The 23,926-nt window shown below is 39.0% G+C and overlaps 1 protein-coding gene across 6 annotated transcripts in view; it reads left to right on the forward strand.

Annotated features, from left to right (window-relative positions):
- The window catches only part of RAB3GAP2 (RAB3 GTPase activating non-catalytic protein subunit 2), a 91,038-nt gene that overhangs the window by 63,906 nt on the left and 3,206 nt on the right, over positions 1 to 23,926 (forward strand). For all 6 annotated transcript variants that reach the window (XM_065589413.1, XM_065589414.1, XM_065589415.1 and 3 more), the window contains 14 exons: positions 633 to 730; positions 3,804 to 3,909; positions 5,640 to 5,800; positions 7,561 to 7,777; positions 8,150 to 8,323; positions 8,431 to 8,537; positions 12,037 to 12,103; positions 13,198 to 13,268; positions 17,020 to 17,055; positions 17,764 to 17,838; positions 18,157 to 18,375; positions 20,466 to 20,555; positions 20,659 to 20,877; positions 23,210 to 23,368. In XM_065589413.1, coding sequence (XP_065445485.1) covers positions 633 to 730; positions 3,804 to 3,909; positions 5,640 to 5,800; positions 7,561 to 7,777; positions 8,150 to 8,323; positions 8,431 to 8,537; positions 12,037 to 12,103; positions 13,198 to 13,268; positions 17,020 to 17,055; positions 17,764 to 17,838; positions 18,157 to 18,375; positions 20,466 to 20,555; positions 20,659 to 20,877; positions 23,210 to 23,368 — 1,799 coding nt within the window. The remainder of the gene's footprint in view (positions 1 to 632; positions 731 to 3,803; positions 3,910 to 5,639; positions 5,801 to 7,560; positions 7,778 to 8,149; positions 8,324 to 8,430; positions 8,538 to 12,036; positions 12,104 to 13,197; positions 13,269 to 17,019; positions 17,056 to 17,763; positions 17,839 to 18,156; positions 18,376 to 20,465; positions 20,556 to 20,658; positions 20,878 to 23,209; positions 23,369 to 23,926) is intronic.

The following is a 23,926-nucleotide window of genomic DNA, read 5'->3' on the forward strand; positions in this document are numbered from 1 at the left end:
TTTCCTAGAAGAGAGCCCCTATGCCCCTACTTCCCTCTGCCTCAGACACATCCAATCATTTGTATACTAATAGGACTCTCATGATCTGACACCAGAGTGAGTCAGCAAAAATAGCTCTGGTTCTCTATGCTGGGTCCTATGGCACACAGGCATGGATTATTTGGCAGCTAAATTTGCTGTCAAACATACTCTACCTTTTAAACTCTTCTCTATATTGAATGATAATACGTATAATCTGAATTGGTACATTGTTATATAGCTGTTTGTCCACATACTCTACTTGCCTTCCCTTCTTCCTTGTTTTTGGAAAAAAAGAAGTAAGAGTAAAATAGTCATTCCAAACAGTGCTGCTCTGTGTATCCCACTTCCTGATAGCTGTCCAGAAGTGTCTCCTTGTCTGTCTATGGATCCACAGGCTCCCCACCAGCCAAAGAAAGGCTGTGACCTGGGCAGGTCAGTGAGCCTTTCCTTCTTCCTTCCCAGGAAAGTTAAAAATATTAGGATATTCCACTGTTTGCCCAAAGCTCCCTTGCCTCAAGCCCAGTAAGTCCTGATCTGTCTGGTGAACCGGTCATCTGCATGTTGAGTGTTTGATCATTGTAGATGAAGTTGATGTGGTGTTTGTTTTTTAGGGAGCTTTTTTTTCTGGAAATGTTTGTGTGGAGAGAGTTCCACAGAGGAAATGTGCCATACACTGGAGTCTGCAGGATTTAGCCCTCAGCTATTATTGGTAAGATACTGATTTAATTGTGTTTCCTGCTTTTTACCCAAAATATTCATGAATTTAAACATGTCAATGCTGAAAAAATTTCCCAATTTACAATATTGACTTTTAAGCGCTGGGTGTAACCATGTACACTTAGCATGTTAGTGTCTGGCCTTCTGCCCTTTTCCAGGTCCGTAAATCCCTCAGATCTTAATGGGACTTTTGAGAGCATTAAGTCAATTATGTTATGTAATAAAATGGGTACAACTCAGGATAAAATAGAAACATTTAAGTTCTGGCCCCTGATGTCTTCAGCTTAATTACTATATAATGTTTATATTCAGGAATACACATATGCCATCTTAAAGATGTTTTCTTCATGGCTCTTTTGCTGTGAGAAATAATATACTTCATACCAGAAAATAAACAATAAATCCAAGTGCAATACATATTTTTGAGGAATGAGACATGGTAAGGAAACATTTTCATTTCAAACATAGAAAAAGTTGTTATAAACAAGTGAGAAATTATTTTAAAAAATAAATGTAATTTCAAAACTGTTTTTTAAAAATGCATTTTTTAAGGCTAATCTTTTAAATTCCAGTGAAAGTAATCATTTTTAAACTAAACATTCCCTGCAGTGCTTGAAACCCAAGCACTAAAGCAATAAGAACTTGAAAGTGAAACTGACTAACTGATTTTCTTCATTTAACCTGAGAGAGCTGCAAATAGTGAACACAGCATATGTAGTGGCAAATAGATTAGATTTTTAAAAAAATCTTTTGATCTACATAATATAGGTAGGTAGATTTATATATAGGGTATCAGTTTCTTTAAGCTGACAATGTCTCTTTAGAGTAAAGGCAGTACACTAGGCTATGTCCCACTTTAGGGTCCTGACAGACCCTCATGTTCAAGGGGAAAAAAAAATAATTGGCTTGTTATGAAATGCACAGACCATTTTTTATAGTGCAGAGTAGATATTTTGCCTGTTTTTTTTTCCCCTCTCCTGTAACCTGCTCTGCTGCTAAGTTTTACCTCCAAAGCAGGTGTAATTAAAGGCAGCTTGATAGTCAACTGAGGTTTTAACAGATTACTAAGGCCTAACCTATAATTAAAAGTTTGGCAGTATAGCTATATTGGCAAAATGCTCGTAGCATAAATGCACCTTACATCTGCAAGGAAGTGCTTTTGTGTGTTACAGTTTATACCTGTTTAGCGAGTGGAATAAGCCCTACAGTACAAGCACTTTTATGCTGGTATTCGTTTGTCTACAGTAGGGCTTTTGCAAGCATAGAAAAAAATAACACAACTAACCAACATTGCTATTCTGGCCAAAGCTTCTAGCATAGACCTGGCCTCAGTCTTCTGTAGGATTTAATACCAGGTAACAATCTAAAGCGCTATATTCTGCAAATTTAGTAATAGGTTTGTTACTGATTAAATGTGTAATTATCTAGGCAAAGACATACTAAGATGGAAAATGTTTAATATTCCTAATGTCTAATTTAGTCATTTTTCAGAGTTGAATCACTTTTATTTGCCATTTGTATTTTGCATGTTGCAAGTATTCTATTCCATTCATGTAACCTTTATTAAGGTAGAGTATCCGACTCAAGACTGTGTGTTCATGAAGTGAGAGTCTGCCAGAGAGCAGCACAGTTTGCCATAATCTCTGTAGTAGTTTTGGGGCGATTGTTAGAGGAATCACTCAGTCAGCATCTTGTGTCCAAATAAATATGAATACCATTACTTGCAATTTTGGAAAGATCACAAAGACTACCAAAGCTTAATGTAAAGTAACTGCCTTCTGTAATTTATAGGTTTGTTCAACTATACACACAAGAAATTTTTTAATTAGCATTGCACTATGATGTTTAGAACATCTAAACTAGCTATTCCTCAACATTTCTGTTGTTTTGCATGAGTATTAGGAATTGTGACTCTTGATACTAAAGGGTTAATTGAATCCAAATATAATTAGAAGTCTATAGAGTAATTAGCCATCCTGCAGCAAAAAAACTTTCTCCAAAGAGAAACTGCCGAACTTCAGTTCAGTTGCAAATTTGACACCATCAGCTCAGGATTAAACAAAGACTGTGAATGACTAGTCAACTACAAAAGCAGTTTCTCCTCCCTTGGTGTTCACACCTCAACTGCTAGAAGAGGGCCTCATCCTCCCTGATTGAACTAACCTCGTTATCTCTAGACTGATTCTTGTATGCATATTTATACCAGCCTCTGGAAATTTCCACCACATGCGTCTGACGAAGTGGGTATTCACTCACGAAAGCTTATGCTCCAGTACTTCTGTTAGTCTATAAGGTGCCACAGGACTCTTTGTAGCTGGGTTGAGAAGATAACATAATAGTTAAAACTGGTCTTTCAGTCACTAATATTAAATGCATCAAACCCTTGTATTACCTTTTACAAATCTTAATATACAGTCCTCTACAAATAACTACTTGTTTAGCTAACATTCATTACTTGCCTTACTATAACTCCTTTAATTTTAGAAAACAATTTATTTGATCAGTGAATTACCTCCCCGCAACCCCCCCCCCAAAAAACCCACCACCACCACCACCACCAAATCCTAGTTTGGCTTCTGTACTATATGTGTACTTTTAACTTCAACTACATATGCTCATTTCTTGCAGCCTATGTTCATTGCCTCTTGCATGTTTCCTCTTCTCCTAACTCTGTCACTTTCGTACCCCAGACTTATGACTGAAGCACTGATCTTAATCTTTTCTCGTTTTAAGAAACTGCTGCTCCCTGCCTTTATTTTGCAATCTGTATAATAACCTGATACTAATTTTGTCCAGGTTGAGATTGGCTGTTTTACTGCAATTGTCTGTCTGCCAGTTCATGAGAGGAGTTTGTCCCAGAGGGTCTTTTTTTTGTAATTGAAAGATTGCTGAAATGTGGTACTGTTACACTTAAAAGCATTGTCATGTGACGTATCGTCTGCAGCACACCAGTGAACTCTTTGTGTTGATGTATTATAACATGGTTCCGGGGATCATACATTTTCACTCAACCCTAAGGAATAATAACGTTTGATGTAATAAATATTCCACTTTTTCCCCCCCAGTCTCTGCTTCTCAGTGTGTGGCTTTCCAAGGAAAAAGATATTCTAGATGAACCACAGTCTATCTGCTGTCTTCACACTATGCTGTCCCTTCTGAGCAAAATGAAAGGTGAAATACACATTCATAATCTTAAAATATCACTGTCAGATAAAACTAGTATTCACTCTGACAATCTGTACTACTCTGTAAATAAAGCAAACCCAACTAAATATTGCTTGATTGCATTTTATAATTATCAAATCATAGGATTATTTAAAATTACAATTCAAGACTTTCCCCTTATAGTGACTGGAAGATTTGAAATTTTGGCTTGGAACCACTGAGATTTAAGGACCTTGGTTCCAGTGTCAGTTTGAAGTGATTGATGTCTCTGGAGGGATTTCCTTTTTTAAAAAATATTTTGGTTTTTCTTTTTCTTTTAATGATATCCCTTTTCAAACCATCTCCCATTCTCTCTACAGCCACCACCTTGGCTTCTGAGAACAGTCCTGTAGTGGAGTGCATTTGGGGGTTCTTCCCCCTCAAAAGTTCTTGATCCTGGGCCTGATGTGTGTGGTGGTTGTTTTTATCCATACTTATTAATTATTCCCCTCCTATTCAAGCCTTCCAGAATGCCTTTGTTCAGCCCCATTACTACAACTACAACATCCATTTTGAGATCATTGCTCTGGAGCATTTACTGACTGCACATCTCTGCAACTTCAGTACAGCATAGGGTTGCCAGGTGTCCGCACTCCTATTGGCCGGGAACCGCAACCAATGGGAGCTGGGGTGGTGGTGCCTGTGGGTGGGAGCAGTGCGCGGAGCCTTGTCCCTTCCCTTCCCCCGCCTAGGAGCCGGACCTGCTGGCCGCTTCCGGGGTGCAGCGCAGTGTCAGGACAGGTTGGGGGCCTGCCTTAGCCCTGCTGTGCTGCTGACTGGGAGCCACCTGAGGGAAGCCTGCACCCCAACCCTAAGCCCCTGCCCCAGCTGAGTCACCCCAAACCCAGAGCCCACTCCTGCACCTCAAACACCTGGTCCCACCCCAGAGCCTGCACCCCAAACCCCTGCCTCAACTCCCAGCCCCCTCCCACACTCTAAATCCCTCAGCCCCACCCCCCAGGCTGGAGCCCCCTCCTGTGCCCCAAACCCCTCATCCCCGGCCCCTGCCCAGACTCTCACCCCCAGACCAGAGTCTGTACCCCCTCCCACAACCAAACCCTCTGCCTCAACCCGCAGCCCCCTCCCACATTCCAAACCCTTCAGCTCCACCGCCCAGCCTGGAACCCCCTCCTATACCTCAAACCCCACATCCAGCCAGAGCCCTCACCCCCTCCTGCACCCCAACCCCAGCCAAGTGAAAGTGAGTGAGGATGAGGGAGAGTGAGCCACTGAGGGAGGGGGAATGTAGTGAGTGGGGGTGGGGCTTTGGGGAAGGGGCAGGGCCAGGGTGTTTGGTTTTGTGGGATTAGAAAGTTGGCAACCCTAGTACAGCACTGCACTTTATAGTTATATTATCCACTGGATACATTAGAAATGTACAGCAGACTTCACTGCCTGGTGACTTGTATCATATTTTGCAAACCTTCAACCAGGACTTGATGAAATCTCAGTAGTTCGTACTCTGCACTTCATTATAAAGGCTGGTTGAGATCTAGAAATTGTGGGTGAAAAGTTGAGAGAGATAACTTGGTGGCTATTACAGATTAAGTGAATTTGTTCAGTTACAGATGCTGTATTTAACCACCTTATGTTTTAACGGTTAAAGGCAAATTCAGCTTCCAAAGTCAAGTTGTTATTCTGCTAGTTTATCTCTTAACACAGCCAGGTGATCTTTTCTCCTCCCTTTGTTTCTACAGTTGCGATAGATGAGTCTTGGGATTCTCAATCAGTTTCCCCCTGGTGGCAGCAAATGCGCACAGCTTGTATTCAGTCTGAAAATAATGGAGCTGCCTTATTATCTGCACACGTTGGGCATTCTGTAACTGCACAGATCACTGACAGTATGGCAGAAAAAAAAGTAAGTAAATCTGAGACTTCTCCCTCCCTTCAGCAATAATTGTATCAGATTCATGCAAAGCTCCTGCCCTTATGAGGGGAGGAATATCCTGCCATTCACTCAGTAACACTCAGAAACCAGCACAAAACACACAATGCTCTGGGATAGGATTCAAAGGAACAAAAGCCTGGAAACTTGTGTTTGAACTTGCAAATTAATCTGCCAAGGTACATGAATTGTATACCGTAATAGCTTGCAATGTCTATCTGGAGATACCTACAGTATGTTTTACAGTGTGAATTGACGGGTGTCTCTTGACATTGAATAAGTCGAAGTTTTGCAGGATCAAAAGAGACACTTAGAGGGACACCAGCTGGAAGCCTAGTTTGATTTCAAAAACTAAACTTTTAAGTTGTTTTGGATACTCAGCCTGCCTAACTGCCAATTTCTGACAGTGTGAATATTTTTAAATTGACTAATTAAAAAAAAAAAAACTTCCTGATTATCTAAATCCCCTTCCATAATAATCAGATTTTTTTAAGTGTTAAAAGCATTATGCTGCTCTCTTGTTGTTTATAAGAAGGGTCTTTTCAGCAAGAGAAAAAATGAACTATACAGGAGAAAGTGTGAAACTGACTGTACACAAACTGCTGTCAAATATCCAAAGGCTGAAATTCACTCCTGCACAGAGGTCCAGCATGAGACTTATGCATCATTTACACCCTATGTTGACAGAGTAGCTGGAATTTAAGTGCCTTGTAAATTTCCCCCAAAGTCTACTGGGGGGCGAGGAGAGGGGAATCATTTTGTTTCTAATCTGTTATAGTAGTAATTGTATCTGCTATTTGAAACAGTGGGCTAAAAATATTAAACAGAAGCTTGGGTTTTTTTTAAGTGAATGTGTCCCATTAATGTTGCTCTAATTCACCCATTGATGTGATGGATTGTATTTATTGTGCACCCATTTTTAATGCCGGGCATGTATTCTGCTCACTAATCCGTCTTTGCCAAGATTTAGACTAATATTTCAAATCCACCCTTAAATTTCAAACAGCCCCAATTTAAAAATAATAATAATAAAAATCTAACCACCACAAAAGTTTTCTTCCTTTTCCCCAAAGTGGAATTTCCTCCCAAGAAATATATTGATCTGAGGCCTAGTTGATATTCAGACCTGGACAGCTGACAGCTTTAGGGTCCAATATCTCATCATGACTCTACAGAGCTAGAAATTGGAACTTTGCACCATTGATTGCAAAAGGTATTTGCAGGTTCCCAGGTTTTCAATGCAAAACAAAGCATTGCTTATAGACATGGAAGGCACAAAGATATCACAATCTAAAATCATGATGTTTTTATATAGAAAAGATGATAGAACTGTATTTAGGTGAAATGTTTTGGAATTTTGGATATAGTGGGAAGTTGAAATGGTGGAAGGTTAAGTCTGTGTATGAAGGGTAAATGTGCAAGATATTGGTATCAATGGAAAGTAGTTGGTGAGGAAAGGGTGGTAATTTTTTTTTTTTTTTTTGTAGCCCATGTTCAAAATGAATATGATGTAGGGAAAGTAGGTGTAAGAGGGCGTCTGGTGTACAGGTTGATGTTTGGCCAGAGACAGACTGAGGTTTGCACATTTTATGTGGATACTTTTACATGTATACGTCTATTTAAGAAATTGTAAGACCTGTGAGCGAATTTGAATATTGATTTATTTTGTGTAACTGTTCATTCTCCATCTACAGCTGGTCTGCAGAAAGCTCACAAACAACCTCCTTTGTTAGTTTTCCCAAACAGTTGTAGGTGCTGACACAGATTCCTGGGAAGCACTTTCCCTTGATACTGAATATTGGAAACTTCTGCTGAAACAATTAGAAGATTGTCTCATACTTCAGATACTATTGCACAGTAAAGTGAGAACAAGGACAACCAGAGTATCATCTCTGCAGGCTGAGCCACTCTGCAGACTCTCTGTAAAGAAGTTGCTTGAAGGAGGGAAAGGTATACTCTCTTGCAAAGCAGATTTGATTAATTTTCTCACTGAACTCAGGGCCAGATTCTATTACTCTTACTCCAGTGAATGGCACCTTATTTTGGGAGTAGTCCCACTGGGGTTATGTTAATTAAATTAATTATTTTAAAATAGTAAAAATTACATACTTCATTTCTTTTCTGGAGACTGCATTGTAGGCTTCTAACCAATTACTTGATTGAGATCTTCTAATTGACATAAAAATTATACAATTAATGATTTGTGTTAACAAATACATGAGTCTCTTCCCTTGTTATCTATGTTTTAGATCCAAGTTTACTACCTCTAAAATGTAGCTGGCAAACTTTGACTGTGCCTTATACTTTCCTTTTGCATCTTAGGAGGTATTGCTGACAGTGTAGCAAAATGGATTTTCAAACAAGACTTCAGTCCCATAATACTGAAGCTGGCACAACGGAAAAAAGAGACAGAAAGTACAGAGGAACCTGTAGAAATTGACAGGAATGTTTCCCTTGAGAAACAAGGAGCAGAGACGGGCATGGAAACAATCCTAGGTAAAAATACAAAATAATTTCTTCTCAGGGGACTGAGTTGTTTTTAATTAGTAGAAATTATGAATAGGATGAAAAAGTTGTCTCTAATTTCTTCAATTATGTTTTAGAGTTGCTGCATTTAGCATATCAGCAGTTTCCTTGTAGTCTTGAATTGGATATACTACACACGCATTGTTGTTGGGAATATGTAGTGCAATGGAATAAAGATCCGGAGGTAATGTAATCTAATTTTTTTGGTATACTTATACTTGTGTGTAATTTACTAATTGAAGCTAAACTTTTTTTTAAAGGAAATTAATCAAAATTGGACTGTGATAAATGGGGAGCACAAATTTAAGTAATGAAGAAAAAAGAGTCTTTAGATCGGGGCGGGCAAACTTTGTTTGGCCTGAGGGCCGCATCAGGTTTTTGAAATTGTATAGAGGGCTGGTTAGGGGAAGGGGGCGTGGCCCAGACCCCACCCCCTATCTGCTCCCCCTGCCCCATCCACCCCCCCCCCCCCGCCCGGCTCACTCTCCCCTGACCGCCCTCAGAACCCCCGCCCCTGACTGCCCCCCACCACCCCATCCAATCCCTCCTCCTTCCTGACTGCCCCCCTGAACCCCTGCCCCATCCAACCACCCCTTTTCCCTGTCCCCTGACTGCCCCCCACCACCCCATCCAACCCCCCCTCCTTCCTCACTGCCCCCCCGGACTCCCACCCCCATTCAACCTCCCTGTTCCCCGCCCTCTGACCGCCCTGATCCCATCCACACCCCTGCCCCCTGACCACCCCCCCGAATTCCCCTGCCCTCTATCCAACCCTCCCACCCACCCTGCTCCCTGCCTTCTTACTGCGCTGCCTGGAGCACCGGTGGCTGGCGGCGCTACAGCCACGCAGCACAGAGCACCAGGTCAGGCTGGGCTCTGCAGCAGCACTGCCCCAGGAGCTTGCAGCCCCGCCGCCCAGAGCATTGCGGCGGGGCGAGCTGAGGCTGCGGGGAAGGGGGAACAGCAGGGGAGGGGCCAGGGGCTAGCTTCCCGGGCCAGGAGCTCAGGGGCTAGGCAGGAGAGTCTGGCCTGCTGGCTGTAGTTTGCCCACCTCTGTCTTAGATGCTAGGAGTATAGGATACCATCCACCAAGACAGGAAGGCTTGTTCATGCCAGACAGAAAGACAATGTTAGTCTTATTGGGAAAAGGGGGAAGTTCTTCATAAGAACATAAGAAAGGCTATACTGGATTAGACCAAGGGTCCATACAGCCCAGCATCCTGCCGACAGTGGCCAATGCCAGGTCCCCCAGAGGGAGTGAACCTACCAGGCAATGATCAAGTGATCTCTCTCCTGCCATCCATCTCCACCCTCTGACAAACAGAGGCTAGGGATACTGTTCCTTACCTATCCTAGTTAATAGCCATTAATGAACTTAACCTCCATGAATTTATCCAGTTCTCTTTTAAACCCTGTTATAGTCTTAGCCTTTACAACCTCCTCAGGCAAGGAGTTCCACACGTTGACTGTGCGCTGTGTGAAGAAGAAATTCCTTTTATTTGTTTTAAACCTGCTGCCCATTAATTTCATTTGGTGGCCCCTAGTTCTTATATTATGGGAACAAGTAAATAACTTTTCCTTATTCACTTTCTCCACACCACTCATGATTTTATATACCTCTATCATATCCCCACTTCGTCTCCTCTTTTTCAAGCTGAAAAGTCCTAGCCTCTTTAATCTCTCCTCATATGGGACCCGTTCCAAACCCCTAATAATTTTAGTTACCCTTCTCTGAACCTTTTCTAATGCCAGTATATCTTTTCTGAGATGAGGAGACCACATCTGTATGCAGTATTCAAGATGTGGGCATACTATGGATTTGTATAAGAGCAATAAAATATTCTCCGTATTCTCTATCCCTTTTTTAATGATTCCTAACATCTTGTTTGCTTTTTTGACTGCTGCTGCACACTGCTTGGACATCTTCAGAGAACTATCCACGATGACTCCAAGATCTTTCCTGATTAGTTGTAGCTAAATTAGCCCCTGTCATATTGTATGTATAGTTGAGGTTATTTTTTTCCAACGTGCATTACTTTACATTTATCCACATTAAATTTCATTTGCCTTTTTTTTTTGTCCAATTACTTAATTTTGTGAGATCTTTTTGAAGTTCTTCACAGTCTGCTTTGGTCTTAACTATCTTGAGTGGTTTAGTATCGTCTGCAAACTTTGCCACTTCACTGTTTACCCCATTCTCCAGATCATTTATGAATAAGTTGAATAAGATTGGTCCTAGGACTGACTCCTGGGGAACACCACTAGTTACCCCTCTCCATTCTGCAAATTTACCATTTATTCCTTTGTTCCCTGTCTTTTAACCAGTTCTCAATCCATGAAAGGATCTTCCCTCTTATCCCATGACAACTTAATTTATGTAAGAGCCTTTGGTGAGGGACCTTGTCAAAGGCTTTCTGGAAATCTAAGTACACTATATCCACTGGATCGCCCTTTTGTCCACATGTTTTCTGACCCCTTCAAAGAACTCTAATGGATTAGTAAGACATGATTTCCCCTTACAGAAACCATGTTGACTTTTGCCCAACAATTTATGTTCTTCTATGTGTCTGACAATTTTATTCTTTACTATTGTTTCAACTAATTTGCCCAGTACTGACGTTAGACTTACCCGTCTATAATTGTCGGGATCACCTCTAGAGCCCTTTTTAAAAATATTGGTGTTAATTAGCTTTCATATTTCTGATTTGAAATATTGCATAGCTCACAAATACACAACGCTGATCTGGTTAGGGTTACTTTACTGCACTATCTTTCGCTGAGTGGACTTGTAGGCTCTAAAGTTTTACATTATTTCATTTTTGAATGCAGTTATTTTTGTATATAATTCTATATTTGTAAGTTCAACTTTCATGATAAAGAGAGTGCACTACAGTACTTGTATTAAATAAATTGAAAAATACTATTTTTTACAATGCAAATATTTGTAATCAAAAATAAATACGAAGTGATCACTGTACACTTTGTATTCTGTGTTGTAATTGAAAGCAATATATTTGAAAATGTGGAAAACATCCACAAATATTTAATAATAGAATACCATTTAACAGTAGGATTAATCGCGGTTAATTTTTTTAATCATTTGACAGCCCTACTTGTAACTGCTCCCTTAAGTTCTGATGCTGGGAGGATGCTGAACATCGAGTTTGTAACTGAGGTCAGCATCTCCCAGACGCAGTAAATCTGTGCTATCGGGCACCTCGCTGCATAGTGAAGGTTCATCTTATTCTGGATTTTTTTAAAGATGGACTCTAAAACAGACTTATTTTTGGTAAACAATGGTTTAATTTTTTAAAACAAAAATAAAATTGTATTTGCAAGATAAACCATCAGCAGTCAAGAGAGGTATTTTTCTGCAAGAAATGTCGTCAGCATATAAACTAAAACAAACTCTGGAAAATTACATTAGAATCGCAGTGTTCAGTGATGACTCGCTTAGGTGGCATTGATATGTATGTGCATTTGCTTGACGGTAAGAGATGAAATTAATATAACAAGTCTTGTAATAAAAGAAATCCTAAAATAGTCTTTAACTGGAAAATGAGTTCCTTGAAAACCATCTGCATTAACATCTTTTTAAGAATTCACAATTTGTTTTTGAAACTGCCATTGAATAATTGAATAATGGGTTTGGTTTTTTTATTCTTCTTCCCCCTTTATATAAGGAAGCACGTTTTCTCATTAGATCTATAGATCACCTCAGATGCATTGTTAATGCCCACATACAGCATGGTAAGTACAAAACTATTGTTAAAGAACATCCTTGATAAAATTTCAGGAGAGCAAAATAAATTAGTGTGCATAGAGATTGATTTAAATCTGTACAGTTTGTTGTGCTGGCCAAGCACCTCTGCCTAAATCGGGGACTCTGATGCTGACAGTCAAGCTCCCCCAGTTTTCCCCTTCGAACTAGTTGCACTCCTTTTCTTCAACAAAGATTGAGGTGTGTAGATAGGGCTAAACCATGTTTTTAAAAAAAACAAAAAACCCACAAGTCCTTCCTTGTTAGAACACGATTTGGTCACATCCACACATGCTTTTGCTAAATTGTTGAAAACTAGTTTAGTTTGAAGCATAGTCAAACACATTTCTGTAAAACTGGGCTAACTTTTTTAATCGTTATGGGGGTTAGTCCTATTCCAACTCCATTCATCACTCAGGGGCTGTCCTTCAATATTGCCTGTTTACACTGTGCATCATAGACAATAGTCCTGTTCTAGGCCACTTCACTGCTTTCAAGCACAATACAGTATATGACTAAAGCACTAGTGATAACCTATTATACTCTGTGTTCAGCCCCAGGCTCGCTGCATGTCTAACAGTTCCTTTAATCACGGTACACAATATGATATTCTTAATGGATTAGCCATAGATGTAATGAATCTTTCTGGGCACCAAAGCAGTCCTGTTCTTCTGAAATTGAAACTGGGATTTTGTCCTTGTTGTTTTATAATTCAGCTGATTTGACATCTGCCTCCCTCTACAATCTCCTTCTCTCCTGATTCCCCACTACTAAAGGAACACTGGGCCCATGTAGTTCTGGGTTTTGAACTATTTGTGCTTTGGCGCCAGATGCGATCTTAAGGGAATGCAAATCCCATGAGACCACTGTGTGACTATATAGTGAAGTCTGTCTTATCCTTTTGTTGGAGACAGATTAATCTATGTCTCAAAGTACTGTTTCATCTCTGTTCTATTGTACCATTAATTTTTAAAACAGTCCTCTCTCTCTCTTCTTCTGCAATAACTTTCATTGTTTGAGTTTACGTTAAATCTGTGTTAGTGCTCCATTCAGATGAAGTTTATATTTCTGTAATTGTTTTTAGGTATTGCTCTAATGATGTGGAATACATTTATAGTAAAAAGGCTCTCTGCTGCTACGTACCTAATGGACAAGGTAAACATGCTATTGTGGCTGGTAGTTTTAAGTTCAGTTCTTACTGATTCATTTTTTATTTACAGAGAAATTAAGCTATCAAATATTTAAAACGTTGCTTTTTGTTTTTGGCGCATCTTTGATTGTAGAGGTAAACTATGCTGCTTGAGTGGTTTCATTATATTAATTGGGTAATACTTGTTTTTGAAAAGCATATATTGGGAAATGCTTATTTTTAAAAAATATCACATTTGTTTGTTCTATTGGAATGATCTTATTGTAAGTTTTAATAAGCAGCTGAAGTTGGCAGATATTTTCACACGCCAATAATGAGTGTACACTTAATTTTTTCTCACTTGACACTATAATAAAACTATACTGAATTGGTGAATTCCAAAAAGTTCTCCTTTGCAATAAAATGTAAGTCTTAAAAAGCTTTACCAATGATTTTATTTTAAGGAATGTGAGCTTTCCATTCCTGTATTATCTATCCTATACATTTTATCAACCTGGTAACTAATAAATTAGCTTAATAGATAACCCAAGAAGTACATTTTTTCTATGCATTTCTGTACCTGCACTTGATGGTTTTTACCATGAAACCTTTATTAAGATCACACAAGTTGCTTTTTGGCTTGAGTACCATATTCCTTCTAGGCTTTGGGGTATTAAAGATGCAAAAACATATCCTGGATGGTGCTGAACACTTTCAGCTCCCCTGGTTTGCTGAATCAGTCTTGTATTATAGGACCTGTTTGCCATCAGTTCTGCCAGGCTATGTCTGTCCTAAATATGTCTGTTGATATGAGCTTTCAGACATTTAGTACTGAATTAACTGGCTTACTTAGGGAGGAAAGGGGGTGATTCCAAATTGTGTTTAAGTGCTATCAAATAATGGGTCTATTTAAACTGAAGGAATTTACCTCCGGTGCATCAATTTGCAAGTTGTACAGGGGAGCTAATTGATTGCTCGCATGCTAGTACAGAGAAGTCCAGATATTGGTAATTCAGATTTTAGGGCAAAAGAGGAGAGTACCAAAGTAATATGCTGTGATGATGCTAGAGATGCTGGGATATCCTCATTTCTGTCCCCTCTTCTTTCTTTTTTTCCTTTTCATTTTTTCCTATTCTCCTTTCTGTGGCTTATCTTTTTTTGTATCATTTATTCATTTCCCATGTACCCTTCTGCAACTAGACTCATGGCTGCAGAAGAATTCAGTTAGTCCCATCTCTTAAGCAAAAGTTCTTTCCCTGATGGTACTGCTTGTATTTTTACAGCCCCCTGCTTCTGTAGTACCTTGGTGCATTAACATCTAAATAAGTACGGGTAAAGATTTTCTGCCTTATTTATTCAGTCTTTTAACATACTTTCTTACCTAACACTTTGAACATTTCCATGTGCAATATCTGTTAAAAGTGAGCTACCATTACTTTATGTATGTAAATGTGTGTGAAAGCTCCAGTTCAGGACTCCTTAGAAGCTTGTATACATATTACAATATACCAACAAAAGGATAAATATCCGTAATAACTTATCCAGCCTTCCCACAGCTCTCAAAATATAAACTGCCCCGAATAGTGTTTGATATATTAGCAGTTTTTCAATTCCCAAAGTGACTATGAAAAGTCCTCCAACTTACAGACTTTGGATATAGCATGGTGGATGCTCTTAATTCAAGTTGCTATATGAATTCTGGGGCCATATATCTTCCTTCAGCTGTTGATTAGACTGTGCTGTGGTACCCTAATCACAACAGAGTTTGGATCAGTGAGATCTTTATACCATGGGAAGAGTAACTTCCATCTACATGTGTTTTTCATCATCTGCCAAAGGTTCATTGAGCTGTGGAAATTGGAGCTTAGCAGCACTATCGTAACTTTCCCAAACAGGCAATAGAGATCTGACTCTTACTCGGAATGCAGACAGACAGGAAAGTGTGTGATGATTTACACTGTATAATTTTCTTATTGCGGCTTCCCTATCTCAATTGCTATTCTGCAGTGTCCATTTTTCCTTGTTTCTTTTTCATATTTGTCATGTATTTCATCTTCATTCTGATTTCATTCTTGATACTGTTGCCCCAATCCTGCACTACTGAGGTCTTTGGGAGTCTCTGAGCCCTGGTCTACACTGTGGGCAGGGGATCGATCTAAGTTATGCAACTTCAGCTATGTGAATAACGTAGCTGACGTCGACGTACTTAGATCGACTTATCGTGGTGTCTTCACCGTGGTGAGTCGACTGCTGCCGTTCCCCCATCGACTCTGCTTGCGCCTCTTGCGGCGCTGGAGTACAGGAGTGGACGGGAGAGGGCTCAAGGATCGATTAATCGTGTCTAGACTAGACACGATAAATCGATCCCCACTGGCTCGATCGCTGCCCGCCGATCCAGCGGGTAGTGTAGACATACCCTGAGTTGCTGTCAGTAGGCTTTGGTTCAGGTTTTATGTGCCTTTTAGTTCTCTCACATCAGTTTTACACCAACATAACTCCATTTGTTTCAGTGGAATTTTTCCTTCGCTCTCCCTGATATAAACTAGGTCAGAATCAGGACCAGTGTGATTGAACCAGCTAGAAATGATGAAGAACAGAGAAATTTCAACTTAACGTTTCACATTTTTTCCATAACTGAACATGCTCCACATGTAACAGGAAACTGATTGTCAACCTTGAAACACAATTTCAGTGCAAATTGAAGAGATTGAGAGCCAGAGTTTGTCATTAGCTGCTAAGAGTTTTATTTTTTCTCTGCCTCAATATTTAAATGATTCAAAAACCAGTGAAGTAGTTGCAGCGCTTCAGAGATTTATGAAGGATTGCTCTAAGAATTTCCTTACTTATATTTAGCATTCTTGTATGTGATAACTTTGTGAATATTAAGTAAAAAGTCAAATGAAGATTACCCTCATTTAAAGATGCATCTTGTGAAAAATCAGTTCAAACAGTTGAAACTTGAATTGGATCCCAAGAGGGTAGCTCTATCTTGCAATAACACAGATTTTCTCCTAGCTGAAGGTAGCCTATTTAACATGTTATTCCGAGAGTCAAGCCTTTAGCTGGGAGAGATGGTCTTGTCTTCTTTTAACCTTGTATCTCATCAGCTTCCAGTCTTCAAAGTCACTGACTTACATAATTCAATCAACATTTAATGTTTTGAAATACTAGTTATAAAATTACTACATTAGTAGTGAAGCCAACCCAAATAAATAACACTGGCAAAGATGGAAAGTTAGGAAGGGTTGTTATCATGCCACAAGATTTTTGAATAGTGTTCACCATGGGTAAATGTTTCTAAGCTCTATAGAAAAGTACATATACGTGCTATTCATATGAACATAAATAACGGGCTTCTTAGATTAGGAATGTTAAAATCATTCTGCAACTATTTTTTATTTCATAAGGAAGACTTTGTAGAATGTTTAAACATCTTGAAAATGACTGTTGCACGTACAGTCTGATTTTTCAGATGGCAGATAAATAAATCACACAGATGAGAGACAGTGTGGAAAACTTCAGGCTGTAAGGAATGTTTTTGCCAAAAGCTTTGCCCATTGAAAATATTCAACATAGAAACTGCTTCTCAGCTCTTTTCGTACTATAGCCTGTATCCAGTCCCAGTTCTTTTAATTAAGATAGCCAGTATATTGTATCTATCTTTGTAGAAATTTTTTTCTGTTGTATAAGGAAAATAAGTTACTAATACCAAGTTAATACTTTAACAAATAGATTGCTCATGTGTCAGACTTATGCTGAAAATTTGTTCTATAATAGGTTGGAAAAGCTCCGAAGGACAGATTATGCAGAAGGGCAAGTAATGCTTTATTTATCTAAAGATGACAAGGAATTTAGAAATATTTGATTACATTTTGTTTCAATGGTCATTACATCTGTTTTTCATGTTTTTAATGTGACAACGCATAAGGAGATCTGGGTGGGAAAGATTAAAATAAAAAATATTGATGAATTTTAGCCAGTCTTAAATTTCCAGTTTGACAACTCAAAGTTGAAAGGTGTAGCAAATCTAGTAAAAATGGTACAGAAAGTGAACTTGAGACTGAAGCTTACCTGACTAACATTTTGTCCACATAATTTTATCAACTCCTGGAAGAGTTAATTGAAACTATGTTCCGGGGATAGTGCGTTGTTTGTTTGTTTCTGATAAAATTCTTCGCGGAATATAATTACTTAATAGAACAATGTATTAAGTGGATAGAATAAGCAACTTTCATAGTCAAGACTTTTTCCAGATGTTGCAAAGCTTTATTGAAATTCTCAAATTCTACTTTTGTCTGTTCTATCCAAATCTTTTGTTGCAACTATTTGGCCTTAACATAATGAGATAAAGGAACTGAAATTAGCACTAGTGCTTTTTGTATGTTCTCTAGCAAAGCCTGCCCTCCCAGAAATGTAAACAGTGCTGATAAAGACCCTTCTTTCTGTCTGTTTCAACTAAAATGTTTTAAAATGCATCCAAGCGAAATCACGTTGCAGAAATTTACTCTGTTTATTTAATAGGATGTAGGTATGGGTGATACTGCAATGACATCTTTTCTTGGCTCATGTTCAGATCTTCTTCAAACCTTAATGGAGGTAAAAAATATTTTTTTGATTAGAAAATACATAAGAACATGCATGGTTTTAGTAGTAAGTTTTTGCCATGAAAATTGAAGGCAACATGAATAATATAGCTACAATTACTTTAATGACTTCATTTAACCAAAGTCTGTGAATTATTTTCTAGTGAACATGGAACATTTCTATTATTTTTTTAAAATACTTTTGCAGGAGAAATTGTGGCTTGTAATATAACTCCTGTTTATTTTTAATAGAGATTCTCATAATCTTTCTGAACAGTATCTTAAAGTAATTATTTTTTTGAATGCTGATTGCTCTGCATTGCTGTACTAGGCTGATGTTAGTAGTGATGAAATGCAAGCTCCAGTATTGGACACAGAAGATGCCTGGGTGTCAGCTGAAGGACCAATCTCAATAGTAGAGCTAGCCCTGGAGCAGAAACACATCCACTACCCACTTGTCGAACACCAGTCGGTATTGTGCACTATATTATACGGAATCATGAGGTTTTCTCTGAAGAGTGTGAAACCTCTCTCACTATTTGACAGTAAGGTATGTCTTTTAAAGGTGTTATGAGTACATGTTTTATAATATAATGCTGTCCTTGCTGCTGCTAGTTAACAAGCATGCATGTTTTATCAGTTATTTATAACTAGTTCTTTAAACACAGTATGTAGATTGATGTCATGCCAAAGATAATTGGTGCACTCTGTTCAGCTAAGGATTGTCACCGGAACAGCAGTCCACAAACATGGTAACTTTTCTTCTGAATAGGATGTCCTGAGAGTGGTTTAGAGGTGTCAAAATCCGCTCCTTATTTTAGTCCATCTAATGACTGTTATTGCATGGTGAGAACACAAGATGCAGTCTGATTAGGTCACACGTTTGTTAGTTTGAGAACTGTAAGAACAGAGAAATTACAAATAATAAATCTTCTATTTCATTATCGTAATCTGTCACTCTCTGTATCAGTTATTCCTGATGCTTTATGCCACACTTCTTTCTCGGAAAGAACGAATAGCTAGTAGCCGTGAGAGCAAGAACAGACTGATTAAAATAAAGAGTTGCTATATTTAAAATGGAATCTGTTGTTGCTCCTGAGTCCTAAAACAGATGTAAAGAAAATGTTACGTATTGAGCTGCTTTCCTCGCAGCTGAGGTGCACACACTGAGTGAATTTTAGAAATAAAGTGCTGATGTAGACTATTGTAAACTAATCCTACTTGAAAAAAAATTTGGTTCTATGCAGAACTGTCATACTACAGATGTCTCCTTAAAGATGTATTGAGATATTTTTATAAATACAAAGTACTATTTTTTTTTTTGTATTTTGCTATTGATTCTTGTCTAAACATAGTCCCCATTCAGCACTCTGTACCTATTTAGCAGAGCACTTGCATGAATGCTTAAGTACCATTGTTTGCCAGTGAAAGATGTGACCTGTTTTTTGGGTGTGTTGCATAAAGCATCCTTTTCCCTCCACCAAAAACATCCCTAACTCTGCAAATAAAACCACTTTCCCAGAAAGAGGAATAAAAAATTGTGCTTCCTTGCCTTTTGTATATGGTTGTCATCCTCCCTTGCCTTACTTTTAATCTTTGCCTCAGTCACTCAAAATTCCCCCATGTTCTGCAAGCTGCATGGGAGAACTTCTTCGTGAAAGATCTCTAGGGAAGCTCGGCTGATTGACTGTGGACTTAATAGTATGTAAATGTTTCAAAGGCCACTTCATCATCTGATTTCTAACAAGGCAAGTCTTTATCTAGAACTAAATTGCAGCACTTGGAATTAAGTAGGATTGGATTACATGGCTACCCTGCAATTCCTTTATGTATTTCTTCTTGTTGGTGCACGGAGTTGTTTTGAGGGGTCTTGTTATTGAGGTGCACACCTTAACTGCCAGTATTTTAGTGTTTGACAGCTGCCTTTTTGCACCAGCTTCCATGTCTAACATGGAGCAGGACAACTCAGTCAATTCCATGTGATGAAGCAAGGCCATCTTCAAATGAATATTATTCCATGTACATAGATGCATTTACTTCCTTTGACAAGACTCTGCCTTTTCTTGTCAAATCCAGCATGACAGCAGGAAAATGGTTACTGTCACCTCTTTTTTTTACTGTGTGCACAATTCAAGGGGCATTCAGTGAGCCTTGAAACTTAAAACAAAAAAACCCTCAAATACTTTACTTTCTTAAAAGACCCCGTGGTTGGATGTATTTCACACTAAATGTCATAGTTGGCATGTCAATCTAGAATGATAACCCTCAGGGTCTGAAACCAATGCTAGTGGCTTAAAAAAAATGATTTATTTCCTTATGTAATGATTGCTCCATTTGGTTAGATAACTATAGCAGATTGAGAACCCCCTGCTATTGAAATTTGTAGCCTAATTTTTAAGCTTGAATGCCAGGTGAAGTAATTAAAAAAAACTAGAAATATTAGTGAAACATATGATTGCTTAAACAAATGTTTCTTTTGTTTCATAGCCTTTCAGTAATTTAAAATACTGCATTTCTCTTCGGGATTGGAAACTAAGATGCAATAGCATTTAAATGGGGGAAAAGTATTGTCCCTTCAAGTGCTTGATCAAAATGGATCTATTTTTCTCTGAATATGGGTTTTTCCTGTTCTCAATTTAGGGCAAAAATGCATTTTTCAAAGACCTGACTTCAATTCAGTTGCTGCCCAGTGGGGATATGGATCCAAACGTGTTATCCATACGCCAACAAGTGAGTTTAAATCCTTTACACTGCCACAAGGAAATATAGACCTTTAAAGGAGTTTCAGGTAAAATTAAACTGCTGCTAACTCATTTTGGTGTTTGCTTCCAAGTTCTTAATGAAAGCTGTGAGTGCAATGGTACAAGGCCAGTGCTCCGCACAAAAGGCCAGAGGGCTCCCAGAAGAGGCACCACTTCCTGCTGAAAAAGACAAGGACTGGCCAACTTTGGCTCTGGATTTGGCACAGCACCTTCAGCTCAGTGAGGATGTGATTAGAAGGCATTATGTGTGTGAACTGTATAATTACGGCCTGGATCATCTCGGAGAAGAGGTAATGATTAAAAAGTGCCTTTGGCAGCTTGAGTACAGCCAGAATCATGAGGCACAGCTAAGTTACTCAGGTCTGTAACTGGACAGTTCTGATTCGTATTCCCCTTTATTTTACAAACAATTTTGACTTGGCTTGTGCTCCCCCAGCAACAGAGAACATTCTAACACTTGATTCTGGTGCACACAGTTATCTGGGACAGCCATGTTAATTTTTTTGCAAACAAGAAAAATTATTTGGGAGGAGTGGGGGGAAGAATTCACACCTTTCGCTGATGGGATTCTACCATTAGTGCAGAACAAAACTAAACTAAGCAGTAACAGTCATTGCAAGTTGTGCTAAGCACTGAGGTCTGGGATAAGAATTCATTTTTATTTGTCAGTACAGTTAAGAAACAATGTGGGGATTCAAAGTACTCCACTTCCAGTTTGAGCAGATTCTTAACCCAAACTCTAGCACTTAACTTCAGTGTCAAACTTACTTAAACGAGTTGTCACAGAAGAAACAACAAGGAGTCCTTGTGGCACCTTCAAGACTAACAAATTTATTTGGGCATAAGCTTTTGTGGGCTAAAACCCACTTCATCAGAGGCATGGAGTGGAAAATACAGGAGCAGGTCTAAATACATGAAAAGATGCGAGTTGCCTTACCAAGTGTGAGGTCAGTCTAAGGAGACAATTCAGTTAACAGTAGGATACCAAGAGAGTGGTCCATTTCAAACAGTTGACAAGAAGGTGTGAGTAACAGTAGGGGGAAATTAGTATTGGGGAAATTAGGTTTAGGTTTTGTAATGACCCAACCACTCCCAGTCTTTATTCAGGCCTAATTTGATGGTGTCCAGTTTGCAAATTAATTCCAGTTCTGCAGTTTCCGGTTGGAGTCTGTTTTTGAAGGCTTTTTTTGTTGAAGAATTGCCACTTTGAGGTCTGTTATTGAGTGACCAGGGAGATTAAAGTGTTCTCCTACTGGTTTTTGAATGTTATAATTCCTGATGTCAGATTTGTGTCCATTTATTCTTTTGCGTAGAGAGTGTCCGGTTTGGCCAATGTACATGGCAGAGGGGCATTGCTGGCACATATCACATTGGTAGATGTGCAGGTCAACGAGCCCCTGATGGTGTTGCTGATGTGGTTAGGTGCTATGATGGTGTCCGTTGAATAGATATGTGGACAGAGTTGGCACCGGGGTTTGGTTCCTGGGTTAGTGTTTTTGTTGTGTGGTGTGCAGTTGTTGGTGAGTATTTGCTTCAGGTTGGGGGGCTGTCTGTAAGCGAGGACTGGCCTGTCTCCCAAGTAATTTCCCCCTACTGTTACTCACACCTTCTTGTCAACGGGCTACTCATTACCACTACAAAAGTTATTTTTCCACCCTTGGTATCCTACTGTTAATTGAATTGTCTCATTAGACTGACCTCAACTAAGGCAACTCCCATCTTTTCATGTATTTATACCTGCTCCTGTATTTTCCACTCCATGTCTCTGATGAAGTGGGTTTTAGCCCACAAAAGCTTATGCCCAAATAAATTTGTTAGTTTCTAAGGTCCCACAAGAACTCCTCGTTTTTGCGATACAGACTAACACGGCTACCTCTCTGAAACTTGTCACAGAAGAAGAGTTTGAAAATTCATTACGCTGCATGTTCATGAAATCTTCGTGCTGTGTTCGGAATGGTGTTCTTCTGCTGTTTTGTGGTTCCAATATTGAGAGATTTTGATGCTTCTTAAAACAAAAATGCAGCCTTGAACTATCAATATTTGGAATTGTCAAACTGCATGGTGGTTAGTTTCTGCCTTCCTTAGAGGGAAGTAACAAATATGCAAAGAGGTGACACTGAAAAAGTAAATGATTTTAGAGAGCTTGAAAAATAAGCAAAATTCAAGTGTCTGTAGTAATATGCCTGTGTATAAATCACTGTAGTTCTAATCAGATGACTTTAGGGCAATGTGCAGGCTTGAGACAGTAAAAAAGCTTTCAGTTTTCTTAGTCTATCATCTTAGCAGGAGACAGTTTTTCAAACAGAGGGGATGTGAACTCATGTTTCAAGAATCTTAAGGTATGAGCTTGAGCCTTAAGACTCACTGCCATGTAGCCATTATAAGAGTTGCATTCTACAGTGCAGGACTTGGAAAAAAATTGTGGATTTGTTCCACAATTTTCAGTAAAAGTCACTAACAAGAGTCCATACCATTGGCTGATAAATCCGTTTCAAATTCCTTCATTTGTCCTTGTATTAATTGAAGGTTAGGGCTGAAGCAAGATAAAGTAGTTTCTACATGGGTCATCTGTAATCTTGCACATTTTTACTATGAGTTTTGTTGGTATATTCCTATTCTCAGGCCATTCTTCAAGTGCATGACAAAGAAGTGCTTGCATCACAGCTACTTGTGCTGACAGGCCAGAGACTGGCCTATGCTTTACTACACACACAGACGAAAGAAGGCATGGAGCTGCTGGCCAGACTTCCTCCGACACTATGTACCTGGCTTAAAGCTATGGTAGGTTCAGCCTAAATGAGAAAATAAATTTATAGAAAGCTTCCTTTTGACCAAAGACTTTTATTACTTTTAAAAATTAACATTTTTAGTAATGCTCTAGTGTAAAGTTTGAGTCCAAGCCTACCTGACTTCAGTTCTGGTTAATAGGAACAAGACAGCCCAGCATGATCAACTATCTCGTCATCTCTGCTCCATTCTACATTTTCTAAAAAGCCACACAACTTCAGTGTTACAGGTTGCAGTCAATTCAGAGGATAGAGCGAATATCTTGATTGGTTTAAAATGTGAATGTATTGCAGAAATGCCTCTTTTCACTGCTAGATTTTATTGGGAATCCTTTTACCAGCACTTGAAGGGGAGTAAATTGTTCAGGTGCATGTAAACAATTGCATATTTGCTGCTCTTGAGGACAAGATGAGTAGGAGTCCAAAAATGTCCCTTTCCAAAAGTTTAAATAATTTATCTTCACTTTAATGGATGTGTCCCCACCTCCCCCGTGAAACTATATTATTACTCATGTTTTAAACCATGGGACTGCTTTACTGTGTAATTATTGGC

Source organism: Chrysemys picta, chromosome 3 (genome assembly GCF_011386835.1).
Source record: "Chrysemys picta bellii isolate R12L10 chromosome 3, ASM1138683v2, whole genome shotgun sequence".
NCBI lineage: Eukaryota > Metazoa > Chordata > Testudines > Emydidae > Chrysemys > Chrysemys picta.